Here is a 15,298-nt window from a genome sequence, read left to right on the forward strand (position 1 = left end):
GGAACCATTCAAAAGACGCTTGAAATTTATTTCAATGTTTACAACGACGCATTTTCTCTGGTGATAATTTAACATGATTCGTTGTCGGTTTCCATTGGAAACTTTCAATGAACATCATATCTGCGGCACTCATCAGAAAATTGAAAAACTTTTGACCTCATTAAAGCGAATTAATATCTCAATGGGACACACTTTTCTGGTAGCGATCGAACACATTCTCACCAAATCGAACGTGTTCGCTGACTTGTTTCGGTCGCAATGTGCCTATAGCGAATGCTGAATCTGCGATAACATCTGAGCGTGGCCTAACTTGAGCCAAACATTAAACAGACAATTGAATTCCAGAAAGCGAACGAACAAAAAACGAGAAAAACGGCGACAAAATTAAATGAACGAAACCATGTTGTCACCAGCGTGTACGCATCAAATGAAAAATACAATAATGATAATCAAATGAAAAAAAGAAAAATACTACGTCAAAAATCCTTTAAACATTGGCACAATGACGAAAAAAACAGCAAACAAACAACCAAATCTCTGGTAAGACTGTTTAAATAAGTTTCAAAAGTTATTTTACTTGTTGGTTCATTCAAAAAGACCTTTTTGGTGGAATTAACGTCGTAGCAACGACAACGACAGACAAAAAACAGCGCTGCCTACGTACACGTGTCGATCGAACGCGCTTGACAAAGTGCTTGAGATTGTGTGCTGGCAAAACAATAGACATTAAAATGAAAACTTCAAATCAACGTCGGCTGCAAATAAAAACCATAAAATAAAATAAACGGCGCACACAACATTTAACCGATGTAAAATTAAAGAAGTGGAAATGATGATTATCTGAGCGACAGCAGTTCAAATAGATTATTTTCGGTATGCCGTTTTGCAGACAGCAGCGACATCGACGACGGCAGAAAGAAAGAAACAGGAAAATGGGTTGAATTCTAGTTCGGTTGTTGCCGGCCTAAAAATAGATATACATTCGTCCAGTTTGGCCATTAAATCATTGGACCAGCAAAAAATGCGTTCAAATTTATCGATGTCAACTTCAGAGAGAACGAGAGAGAGAGTGCCGTCATAGCGTCGAGCATTTCGGCTCCATCCATGCGAATCGAGATAAGTTTCAATTAAAAACACCAATTCTACGGCGCGATGCATGGCTTTTCGTCCAAATTCCGAACGGGCAATTTCCAACTAAGCACACACTAGTCATTCAACAACCGTTTTACCTTTTAAATCACATATGAAATACAATCCGAACTGCGACCGAATAAATAAAATGAATGGCATCAAATGTGGGCTAGAAAAACACTTGAAGGGTTGATTCGCAAGCGATTTTCGGCTGTGACATTAAAATTACACTAAGCGATTCGTTTTTCTCATCTGGAGATGCCGATTGTGTGTACACGACGTGCGTCAATTTCTATTTTCACCCCTCTTTCACACGCCGACCAGAGGCAGGTATTGCCGTATCAGTCATCAACACTTTGGAGTGTGCCATACACACACACACTTGTGTGGAAATCATTTCGGAAGTTGAGAAAAAAATCACGACGGAAATTCAAATCGTACCAGAAGAATGGAATCAATTTTCCCCGCATTATATACGATTGTGTCACTGCAATTGATCGACTTGAATGTGTACAGAATGTCGGTATGGATCGGTATAGAAGCGGTAGTTTAACTGCAATCGGAAAAACCAGTCTCGTGTATGTTACCGGTTGATGGCGGTTATCATTCTATTCCATCGAGTGTAAAATGAAATAAAACATGTTATGAATTTTGATTCATTTATTAGTAACTCAAATAATGCACTTGCAAATAACGCATGCACACATACACACATACAGGAGACAACAAAAATGAATGAATAAATAAAAATAACATGATTTTCAGATTTAAGCCCATTTATGCATATTTCAACCGTTTCAACACACAAAATGAATTTATGAACCGTGTCGCTGTGGCATGTCGCGAACTGCACTCTCACATATTGACAATCGATATATATGGTGAAAGCGGCGCATATGGAAATAATATTTTTCGTTTGAAAATTTGCATACGATTGCACGAGTTGTCCACATCGCGGTGAAAATTAAAATAGAATTTGTTACTCGAGCCTATTTGCCACTTACCCTTGCTGCACCGCATCTACATAATCAACATGATTATTGAACTGCATTTTGGAAAATAATAAGCATATTTTATGCGCAGTCGGCAACGCAATTTTCAACGCTTCGCCTTTGGCCACTGGGTACGTGGAATGAATCAACATTTGAATACAACCTGATCCATTATTCAATGCTCAATATTTCTATTATCTCGGATCTGAACGTAATGTTGGATATTCACTGCTGAATGCATTATAACTGAAACATACACACTTTTTTTCTCGCTCTCTCTCTCTCTCTCTCTCTCTCTCTCTCTCTCTCTCTCTCTTTACCTTTGCATTGGAATTATCTGTTTAAATATGTACTTTGCAACTGTTAGCATATCTGCCATTATTTTGTTCGTTCGACGCATAAACATGGTGGTGCATTCATTGAAATGCAACGTTGCAAATCAGTTTTTGTATACCAATTCTAGCAGAATAATTGAATATTGCCTATTCGTTTGTATATTTTCCAAATGAAATTGAAAAAAAAAATGGACGAAAATCAGGCACATTCAATTGAGGCTATTTGAATTGCGGTATCAAAAGCTGTAAATTCGATTGTTACTAATTCACAACCCTTTTTTGGTTGCATTCGGTCGATCACATAAAACGAACGCTATTTTGGAACAAATAATTGTGATGTTCGCTTCGTTGTACATCAAAAAGTTTTCGCTAATTGAATATTCGATCGTTTCGCTACACTGCTCAAAGTCGCATTTTACCTAGGAAAATTGAAACGACGCAAATGTTGTTTACCCATAAACTCTTTACAATCAAAATCGTTACGAATGATGTTACTTTCCCACTTGCTCTCTAGTAATATGCATTCGAAATCAACAACTCGAAATAAATACGACATTACGTCGAAGATATTAAAAGAAAATACGTAAAGTACATAGAATTCGTCGACAAAACCTCCCTCTTGAACACAATTTATTAGAACGTATCAGTCAAAGTCACCGAGCAAGTTTCATCGCACAATTTTTCAACTTTGCCGACTCTAGACTTAGACTCCGTTTTTTTTCGTTTCGAAAAAGTAAATATTTTCACTTTGAAATTTCTTCGTCGGCAAGTTGTGTTTTCACATGTTCAATGAACGCTTTTCGAACACGAAAAATGCGACAGTCACCGAAAAGCCATTGTAAGCACTAAATTACTCTGTACGAAAATAAGAAGATGGCGTACAACAGTAGCAATGACAAAAACAACAACATTTTCTAGAACAAAGCATTAAAATAATGCTCGATCTTCATTTATGTCGGCGAAACGGCGAAACGACTGCATTAAAGTCACATCGCCCGTTGATATTGTGAGCACAATTTAAGTGCTGTTTGTTTGTCGACGGGAAAATCCATCGTTTTTCGCTTCGTGTGTGTGTGCGCCGTGTGTGTTCAATGTTCATTCATCTGGATAGCATTGATTGTGCAGATTTGTCTTTAGCTATTCCATTTTCTTCTCATTTTAGCCTTTTTTTATTATCACCTTCGCACACAACTGATTTCGCACAATTTCCTCCCAAACGATGTTCACCATTCATTCAGACCTGGGATTTACTTTCCATTCGGATATTTTTTCTCCGTTTTATTTCTTTGTAGGGTGTGTGAGCTGCAAGTCCCGATAGACCAGTCTGAATCGGGTTTGTTTTTATGCCGACACGAGCAATTTGTAACATAGTTTCGCGATTCTACAATCCATTGAGGCACCGCTATTCCATTTTTTACACATTTTTCTTTCTTTTTTGCTCTTTCTTCGGGCGAATTCCACCGGTGATTACACTATTAATAATCAAAGACATCGCCAAATTCGAACCGATACCCAAATTTTCTTTAGAGTAGAGAAAAAAATGATAAAAGAAGATTTTCAACTGATCCCTTAACAAATCGGAAATGACTCCGGAAGTCGATCACATTTTCAGTCTTTACACTGATCCCTTTCTAATGACTTCATTCGAGAGAAAGAGTGAAAGATGAAAGATAAGGGTTTTCAGCATCAAATGTGATTTTTCGCCGACGTTTTGTCTACTCAAATGTTTTCTTTGCCTTTCGACTCTTAAGATGGTAAAAAAGAAGTTTTCGTCAAACAAAAATGTACCGGCATTTAATTGTTTAGCCTTTTGTAAATATGAATCTCCTATAGGAACGTTAGTACACCAGTGGCTGTGATTTAGAAGTTCAAATTGTAAATGAAATGTATGCCTATGACAAACGTCATATCATCATTGCATTTCTCAAGGTTTCTTGTGACGTGAATGAATTTAGTGTGACTGTTACGCGACAGAGGAATTTCATCCCGAAGGAATGTCCTTTGGATGAGTCTTCTTCTGGAATGAGTTTGCAAATAGTTCATGAAATCCATACCAAATACGAGAATTCAACCGCAAATTCAAATAAAATAAGGAAAAAAACAAGCAAATGGAATCAATTCTGTACGAAAAACCTTGTTTTGAAAAAAGACCTGCAAAAATGAGATAGTAGAGAATCTCTGCTAGAGATAAGACAATATAAGTTGAATGATATATCATCGCATGCACAATCGTGCGAACGCGAACCCGTATGCGTACCTAAAAGAAATGTAAACGCGAACGTTCCTCATCATGCATACAGCAACAAACCAGCGGTCCGTATGGAATGAAAACAAACGCAAATACAACGAGCGGTCTGCAAATGCTACGAAATCGCAACGTGTTCACATGTATTGCCTTTCAGACTGTTCGATACACGGTTTATTTATGTCCAGTGTGTCTCTGTGCGCGTGAACTGCTATCAAATCCGATGCATACAAACACACTCCAAATGAACTGTACAAATATGCGAATAATTTGTTCATCACTGATGACGCGCGATCATTTCCAGAGAAGTTGGGAACAAAAATTCATGAGTTCATTCAGAGTCCAAATGAATCTTTTCCTTGGAAACGTCCATTATTCTACGTAAAGATTAATAAAAACAATCTATACTTTTGGTTGACGAACACACATTTCAGCGTATGAATACTCAAGCAATTGTTTAATTGATCATTTTGTATTGTGTGCGCTAAAGATTACCTCTCAGTTAAAACAGACGCGTAAAAACACACAAATGCAATGTTCGACACAGTGCTGTATGCGGCAAAACAAGAGAGCACTACACGCGACGCTGAACCGCATTGATTGAATTATCGTTGCTTAGTTGTTCTCCATGTCTATCGTTATTCAGACGACGCTATAAAGTTGTGTACAACAAATGCTGCGCAAATACTGATATAAGTCATTCAAAAAGCTGGTAAAAAGAAAGTTCAAACGACTACCTAGTGAATCAATTGAAAATGAATGTTGTGAATTTTTTGAAAGCCAATTCGTTGGATCTCCTAAAGTCCGAATATTCGTTACGAGTGAAAGAATATCCAGAGCAAAGTTTAATCGTGCTAAACTACACGGCTTCATCGAAAAAGTCTTTAGTGGCAATTTGCACTGCCACTGGCAAACGAATGTCGTGGTTTGATTTTATCAACAGACTACAAAGTGATTTCAAGAGCATATGACCGATTCTTCAATTACAACGAATGCGATGGAGCATTGCACAATAATGATGAATGTTATGCAATCGAAAAAATTGATGGCAGTTTGATCAAGATTTATCATTTAAATGGTGCTTGGCATGTTTCAACGCGCGGAACTGCATTTGCTGAATGTACAGTCACCGATACAAAAACCACATACAAACAAGCTGTCTTTGAAGCACTGTCGCTCATAAATGCCGGTGACGTCATCAATGTGAAAGCTGAGCACAAATTTCAACAATTCTGCCGAAATTGTGACATGAATATCGGCCATACGTACATTTTGGAATTGACTGGCAAACGCAATCGCATCGTTACCGAATACAATCCGCATAAGTACGAACTGTGGTTCTTGGGCATTCGACGAAACGATTTAGCTGGTAAATTTATCGATGCGGATACGATGAGACAGCTTGCATTTCTACGGCCGAAACATTTCAAATTCACAAACATCAAAGAATGCGTTGAACGGGCAAAAAATCCACGAAATTTGCAAGAAGGCTTTGTGGTCTACAATCAAACGACTGCCGAACCAGTTTTTAAAGTTAAATCACCGACCTATGTCATTGCTCATAATTCTGCCAATAACATCAACGACCGCGATATTTGCAAAATGATTACCAACGGCGAATTGACCGAATTTTTGGCATACTTTCCTCAGCATAAACCAAAATTTGACGAATATACGGTGGCCATGGATAAATATTTCGCCACAGCACAAACCGAATATGAAGAATTATGCAAAATTATGAAATCCGACAAGGACTTTGACGTTTTCACAACGAAAAAATGGACGAGATTGGCGGTGTTAACCTTTAAGAATAAAGATAATAACAATTTGTATGCAACTTTTTTGAATTGGCCTGAAGATTCACAATGCAAATTTTGAATCCAAGAATTGATTCAGAAATAAATTATTAATTTTGATTAACGAAATGGAATAGGTATAAATTGTACTGCTTTTTTGAGACTCCGAATAAATATCGGAATGAATATAAGCTAAATCAATGTTTCAAAAAAATTTAAATATTCATTTTACAGAATATTAGCTGTGAGACGCGGTAAGTCAGCTGTCAATAGCCGCTGATACACGCATATATACTTCTTTGGTTGTTGCGTCTTTGCAGATTTCGTTGGTGTGAAACCGCACATACAACTGCACATACCAATACTTAATCATACTCAATATGTGTGCGTATTTTATGTATCGGCTAATAACTGCTCAGACGTTGGAATTGCGTTGTGGGTTTATTTCCCGGGAGCAAGGACCTCACACAAGAGACGACATTGAACATTTATTTTGTGAAATTGCCGAATTTCAGGATGATATTTAATTTGATGGTTTGCTTTGAACTTTTTACGTTCGGTGGTTTAACTATAGACTCTTTATCCATATGTAGAACAGCTCACTTTCAATGAACACGAAATACAATGCCAGCTCGCAATAACCAAGTACATTGCAGATTGTAAATGTTTTCACGATATTTTGTTTGAACGAAATGTTCAATTTTGACGTAGTTTCATCTATGATTGGTCGAATGTGTAAGGTGATTAAAAATAATAACTAAACAGTGAATGCAAATGAGTCCAAATCTGTCATTGAATTCTCGAAAATTTGATCCGAATCTGTCTTTGAATTTAACATTTGTGCTGAAGCCTATAGTTAATCAACCAACCTCCGGTAGCAGGATGAGTTGTTTTTTGTCAATATTGACTTGATTTACCATTGTTCCGTCCAATTGAATGAAATGATTAATGGATTGTGCGATGTTTTCTCTGCCGAATTCATCGCATCTGGGATGCGTCTTAATTTCATATAAAATGCAAAGAGCAAACACATTAAAACCGATAGTGATCCGAATGAAAATGGCAAAATGGTAGCGAATTCAGCCGTTAAATTGGTTGGTTTTCCTTCGAAACAAACAAAGTTGAAAAAGTCGGTGTCGCCAAAACACCAGAAGAAGTTAAAATTAATGAAATTCACGAAAAGCTCGAAACTTTCGATTCGCAACAACACACTCATGTGTAATATGCATCGGTAGCGATGCTGTGAAAACACTGCATCGTATAATGTCTCGGATGGCAAGGCGAAAACACAAACACATTCATCAGGCACATATTTCATTTCGTGTGCACGATGTCTCAAAAAACTCTTGCCAAAAATACCAGAAGTAAAATTTATCTAATTTTCACGCGCTCACGTTCGCCATGTATAAGTAAAATTCTGTTATTCTGCGGCCATCATAAATTTTCTTCCATTTCAGTCACATTCATTTGTCGCTCATGCCACCATGAAACTTGCGTGCAAACGAATTACAATTGTGCACAAATTTATGGAGTCAATAGAAGAATGTTTGTTTTCTCCACCGTCATTGTGCTGGTTCGTTGGTGTTTTTGCCTTTGCGCTTTGCACCATGATCAACTAAATTCGCGTTAATTCTTAATTATGTTTCTGTTTGCGTTTCGTCTTTGCCAAGCACTTGCATTTAAATTGAGCGCGGTGTCATCGCACATCGCACGCGCCCACACACATACACCATTCCAAATGGTTTGTAGCAATTCAAGACATTCGTTCATTCATTTATTTTCATTATTCGAACAATTTCGCTTTTAAAATTCTAATCGCACCAAAAACAGATAATCATTGCATATGTTGTCATTAACTCATATTACCGCTAAATGCTTTGTTTCAACCCCTCGACAGCAGCTCTAGCTCCGATTCAAATGCACGTAATAAAGCATGAATGCATTCGAAATTTTACCAAATTCCCAGCACGTGTGAACGAAAGAAAAATGTGTACGGGATCTATTTGCTAAATTAACCCTCTTCACAAGAATGAACAAAGCATTTCTTTAGTTGGAAACTTTTGCTTCGGCCCAGTTAAATCGGTTTCTTTTAATTCGAATATTGTTTCAGCTTCTAATGGGTTCGTTTTTATACTTTAAGACGCATAATCGCTCTTCTGGGTGTGCTGCTTTGGATTGTGTTGCCTTTTAATGACTTTTCTGTCACTTTAAATTATTTATTTGCATTCTATTATATGCCAGAAATACTATACTATCTACCCCACCTACATACACCATCGCTTGGTGTGCTATGTTTACGGCGGATTTTAAGCATAAGTTGGAGAAAAAGCAATAATAACAAAAGTTTATAAGCTGTTCTACCCAAGTCTTGCTGTTTCAAGTTAATTACAGCTTAACTGAAGTGCATTTTGATATATGGCATCGGTACAGGTATCCTATTCTTATTTGGCCTACTGTGTTTTTTCCATCATTTCCTAGCTATGGCGATAGTAAAACATCTAGAACGGTGTTGATTACTTGGGAAATTGGATGTAAGTTCGTTTAAAAACATAATTCAACTTGTTCTTCATGTTCTCCATGTTCTAAAATGGATGATTAAAGTGGCATCGAACTGAATCAACTAAGGCATTTTGTGAAATTGTGATCAGTGGTCACCAATTCCGCTCATTTTTAGCACTATATGCAACGTAGAGTTGCTGGTCAATTTCTCGATAAATAAGATCTTTGCATTCAAGTTGAAAGAAAACATTGAAAAGCTATTCAATTTGCAAAATCACAGATCAGTTCAATTCAGTTCAGTTCAGTTCAATTCTCAAAATATGTATGAAAATTTTAGTGTAAATGAGGTTCCTATATCTTCGTTACATTACAGCGCCATTCATAACGTACAATTCTTACGAAGATTTAGATGGCGCTGTTGACTTTTTAAAGACAAATTGCAAAATGTCAAATACAATATAACACTTGTCAATCATATTTCGGCGAAAAATCTTTATAAATGATCGTCCTTATAATTACTATTCACCGTTTCCCATAGATTTTGTTGGAATGAAATCTTCCGTTTTAAACTCCTGAAAATTATTTCATTTCCTCCGACATTTTTGATTATCAACTGACTACTATGGTTGGTAACTGCTGAATAGTTTCGGAAAGCAAGAGATTTTCAAACAATTTTGAGTCCTAAACAAGAGAATCATGTTAAATCCATCATCATTTACGATGCACCTAATCAAAACCGACAAACTTTTAACAATCAGAATACTTTGGACTAACAACTGTGACAAGTTCATGTTGATAAATCGAATTGGAATGCTAGTGGTGAACTGAATAGAATTTACGATGAAAATTGTATTGAATGAGCAACGATTTTCATAAGATGAGACAGCAACTGATTAAGCGAAATAATTGAAGTGCTCTTGGGCCAAAAACTATATTATTCATCATCATTATTCCCGCATTTGACTGGAACAATTCTTGAAACATGCAGAGAAATTGTCGTCAATCTGCTACTCATCGATCTGGTTTCAAATGACTTAATTAATAAAAAAGGTTGCATATCTTTATGAGGTATTTATTTTATCTGTGAATGATTTCAGGGCAGGAATTTTTTTGACATAAACTTTAACCGACCGTGACAGCATTGTACGCGCGTGCTATGATAGCCACACAAATAAACACTCTGTTAGTTGAACAACATAAATAATTGTGTATTGATTCTAATTCCTAATTCCTAATGCGTCATTCGCAGCGCTCTAGTCGATATTGCAAGTATTAATTTAACTTGCTGTCATCCATGGAACTATAATGCTGAGCAATAAAAGTGGTTAGTTACTAGTTGGAATTTCTAACCGTATCGAATTTTATGTTTACTTTTCAAAATTGTGGGTATACGAAACCCAAAAAAATCTGCATGAACTTCTTGAAATTAAATATTGATTCTCGCCATATTTAGTCAAAATTCTCTGGTTGTGGCATTTCGGTTGGAAAACCACTGTTTACAAAACTTCTATTCCATGCGAGCGCAATGTTCGCAAGTTTAAGATTTAATTCACATAATGCGCTGGCCCAGCAAATAATTTTGCAAAAAGAAATGTTTTCTCCTAATTTATGAAAGTTTGCACCGAAAAAAAATTCTCTCTGCACTGTTTCTGTTTTTTTACTCTTGCTGGGCACATATATACTCATATTTGCATGGCATACCGGAAATCCGATGTACAGTGTACACACGGCAATGAATTGTTTGCTTTTTATTATTAGAATAACTTGGAAATATTTACCGTTGAAAGCGTTGATTTAACGTCGTTAAACTTTGCATTTGTAAACAATTTTGTTTGGAAATTCGCTAGTGTTGATTATGTTCCTAAAGCGTTCATCTCTCTCTACCTCTCCCGTTCGTACAATATCCAAAACAAAAACCGCACCGAGATTCTAAAATCCCGACCAACGTCTAATAAACACCCACAGCGTGAAATCGTTCGTTTCACCATTTTATTAACATTATTTGCTGTAATCATGAAGAGTGTGCGTGCCAAAGTTTCTGTTTAGTCGTTTGTTCCACGAAGTTTTCGCCGAGCATATATTTGTCCAGAGCTTTGCTGTTGTTTACTATTTTACCGCGTTGTACTCATACGACAGGCCGCGACGTTAGGAAAATAGTTGTTCGCCCCCAAAGTTGTTGCGTGGTAAAATCAACTTGTTTGCATTTCATTTGAAGTAAATTTGTGAGTATTTCGGTAAACAACATATTTTCTTCTCGTTTGGTTATAATTTTTTTCTTCTTTTCCACATTGTGAATTCAAAATCTATGCTTCGTAGAGTTTTGTTGTTTGTTTTTAATCTTCCCCTTGCCATTTGATCAACGACCATTTTTACCATAATGAATTGTATTTTAAGAGTGTCACACCATTTGTGAGTATCATTTGATTCTCATTTGAGATTTGTTAAAATGATAAAATGAAAAAGTTATCCCCGAGCGCACAAATGCATTCTGGATGATGGAACCGACGAGAAGAACCCACGAACTCTGTTATTTCTATTTGTAACAGAGACGGTTGGGTGTATTCGTCGGTGGCATGGGGAATGTTGTTGAGAGGACCAACGTCTGACGGTGTCACCGATTGCAAGATAACTGCAATCTTATAAGCGAAAAAAAGGAAAACTTATCCGGCTCTTTTGTCGAGTTTCTCTCGCTGGATATTTTACAATTTCGACCCCATAGAAAAATACCGTGGCGAATAGAAAAAGCAAACTTTTATAATCATCGTTATGATACTAACAAAGGGAGTAACATAAATAAACAGAAGGACAGCGTACATGAATAAAAAGAACGGGCGAGAATAAGGGAAGAAAATAATTTGGTGCCATAAATTTAATTTAGATTTATTTTTTTTTTATGTTGCCACTGAAATATGATGTGGTGTTCTATATGTTCAGGGTCGGTGTGCTAGATACTCGAATCTCTTCAGAACGTGACATTCACTTCGTTTTCCATCGTCATTCTGTGCTAAATCTCACCTCGTTTGCATTTATCTCGCGCAATCATGGGTATGTTATTTCAACTCGAAAGAAGAAAAAAAACAACTGAAAATGCCAAGTAATAAAACTTGATTCCAGTGAAATTTCATTTTTTTTCCCATATTCACAGAAGCTGAAGTGAGTTCCATTGTTCCCAGTAATATGTTTCAGAAGTCAAAGAAAAAGAAATGAAAGTAAAGTGCAATGCAAAAAGAATCTACAACGCCAGGTCATACACTAATTACAGAATAAATATACTTCACTGAACAGAAAAATTACGTGCTAAAAAAATATAAAGATTACAAAATTTCAATGCAACAAATGATTATTGAAGATCCGCAACAATTCTTCAAACATGTTAATTATACAAAAAAACAATCAATGGACATGCCCCTGATCATGAAACTAAATGGAAAAATTGGAACAAATAATAAAGAAATCGCAGATTTATTCCGTTCGTTTTTTGAATCAGTGTATATGAAACACGACGACAGTGCAATATTGAACTTCGATGCGGATAATGAACATGCTGATAAATTGAAAAATGTATGCGCAAATATCCCAGCAATTGTAATCAATGAACAAACAATCGAAGAAGCAATAAATGAATTGCCATCGAATCTCGTCGCAGGACCTGACAACATACCAAACATTTTTGTAAAAAATTGCATGTCAACCCTAACTAAACCAATTTGTTCGATTCTGGAGTCATCGCTGGAAAATGCAAATGTTCCAGAACTATGGAAATCGTCGTTCATTCGTCCTATATTCAAAAACGGAAACAAATCAGACATTACAAATTATCGAGGTGTTGCTATTCAATGCATTATACCCAAACTACTTGATTCAATCATAGCGCGTCATTTGAACTATCATATGAAAAACATCATCACAGAACATCAACACGGCTTCACCATTGGGCGATCAACAATAACGAATCTTGCTGAATTCACGAGTTCTGTGGCTGAAGGAATTGAATCACATAAACAAGTCGATGCAATTTATTTGGATATTGCAAAAGCGTTCGATACGGTCAACGTTGAATTACTCTGTCATAAGCTTGAACTAATGGGTCTAAATTCACAAATACTGCTTTGGATAAGTGAATATCTGCGTGATCGAAAACAACTCGTGAAACTCGATTCAAACACCATATCTACGCCAATAAATGTATCGTCAGGAGTAGGGCAGGGATACCCAATCGGAGCTACACTGTTTATCCTCTTTATGTATGAGTTACCATTTTACCTTGAATCATCAAATCTACATTTGTTCGCTGATGATGGCAAAATTTCCAAGCCAGTCAAGTCAATACAACAATGTGAATGCCTACAAAAGGACTTGAACTCAGCGATTCGTTTCTTCAAGATAAATCAGTTGAAAATAAATATCGGCAAAACCAAAGGAATAACATTCTACAGAGGATACAATCAAATTCAATATGAATACACAATAAATGGCACTATCATCGACCGAACATCTGAAATCAAGGACCTAGGAGTGATTTTAGACTCCAAACTATCATTTAAAAATCACATCGACTACATAATCAACAGAGCTAAATCACTTTTAGCTTGGATAAGACGTTTCACAAAAGAATTCGACGATCCGTGGGTCATAAAAACGATATACTCAACATTCGTCATGCCTGACATCGAATACGCGTCACAAATTTGGGCGCCAAAATATAAAAACGAAATTATGAGAATTGAATCAATACAAAAGCAATTCCTACTATACGCTCTACGTAAATTCAAATGGCCAAATCTACCAATATTACCACCCTACAAACATCGCTTATTACTTCTACAAATGAACACATTGGAAGACAGGAGAATAATTCAACAAATTTTATTTATTCACTCATTAATCAACAATACGATTTCGTCACCTAAATTGTTAAGTAATTTAAACCTTAGAGTGCCTGTGAGAAGAACAAGAACTATAACTCCATTGAGTGATTCATTGAACATTAGAAATGATCCTTTTAGTAGAATGAAATTGAAATATAATGAAAAATTTGATTTAATTGATTTCAATACAACCAAAGACAATTTGAAAAAAGTTCTCAGAGAACATTTTAAAATCCAAACCGATTAAAACTTGTAATCATATAATTATTTAATTGTTAAAAAAAAGAAAAATTTATTCGAATAAACCACCTTGGGCAAAGAAATGCTATTGGTGCAGAACACACACACACACACACACACACACACACAGTCTGAAATTCTTTATCCATTTTCTGTATTTTTGTTTCGTCATCTTATTTTAGTTTTGCCATGAAAACAGCTCGAAACAACACTTTGGTAGACATTCATTGGAATCGTTTGTTTTGTTCGAACGCTTGAGAGGTTTGCTGAAAAAAAAGGTGAATCGAGTGACACATTTTGGGATTGCATTGCTTCACAAAAATGGAGCGCATAAATTGCGCACGGTGCAAGAATAAACTTAAGTTATTCTAATTAGGATCTCTTACTTTTGTAATGTGTAAATTATTTCGTTGAATTGTTGCAGCATCCAAGTGGATTATTTCTCGGTTCGACGACCTATTCGCATAAAACTTCAAACGAAAAATATACACGAAAAACGCCAGGGTGATAAATGAATTCATTTTTCGACACTCTTCGCATTATTACTTGTGTTTCGCGTAAGTTTCGTTGAAGAGTTTCAGTAAAAATAGAACAATTCGTTGGTAACAAGGGAAATGTAAATAAGTAGATAGAAATCGTTACGCCTACCACCACCTTTTTTGTGAATTTCAAGCCTTTTTGTGGATTGTTATTAAATTCTTTGGTGATATTTGCAAGGTATTTTTTACGGATATCCAATTAACTTACCCATTGAGCAAATAAACACTTTCAATAGTTGAGAATTTCATTAAAATCGCTTGCCAAACAACGTTGACGATTTTATCACGAAATTTAGCAACGATCAGAAAAATATGTTCACTTGTTTGTGTCACACGTAGCAAACTTAGTTGTTTTATTGGGAACAAACGAAAAGTGGGCACAGAACTGAAAATAAGTGACAGAATCGAAGTTTTTCGCACGAAATAAGCAACAAGAAATACATTCATTTCCCACGTTGCAATTTACTGTGCAAAAGGTATTATTGCGAAAAGTTTTTTTTTTCTCATTTTGTAGTTTGGTCGTTGGGTTTTCATTAAATTTGGTGCCACGAAATTTACGTGTAAAGAAAACAAACAAATATTTCCCTGTTCTGCCTTTTTTTTTTGCAAATTTATGGCCCAGCAGTAAGTACTTCAAAAAGTTTTTTAATAAA

General features: G+C 36.0%; 1 protein-coding gene across 1 annotated transcript; it reads left to right on the forward strand.

The window, feature by feature from the left end:
* Window positions 1-5,458: 5,458 nt before the first annotated feature.
* Window positions 5,459-6,581, forward strand: LOC129577764 (uncharacterized). The gene is made up of 2 exons (XM_055465281.1): window positions 5,459-5,546; window positions 5,647-6,581. Exons 1-2 carry the CDS (start codon window positions 5,459-5,461, stop codon window positions 6,579-6,581), a joined length of 1,023 nt encoding a protein of 340 aa, XP_055321256.1.
* The last annotated feature ends 8,717 nt before the right edge of the window (window positions 6,582-15,298 follow it).

Source organism: Sitodiplosis mosellana, unplaced genomic scaffold (assembly GCF_009176505.1).
Source record: "Sitodiplosis mosellana isolate CC-2019 unplaced genomic scaffold, AAFC_SMos_1.0 Smas_scaffold_1, whole genome shotgun sequence".
Classification (NCBI taxonomy): Eukaryota; Metazoa; Arthropoda; class Insecta; order Diptera; family Cecidomyiidae; genus Sitodiplosis; species Sitodiplosis mosellana.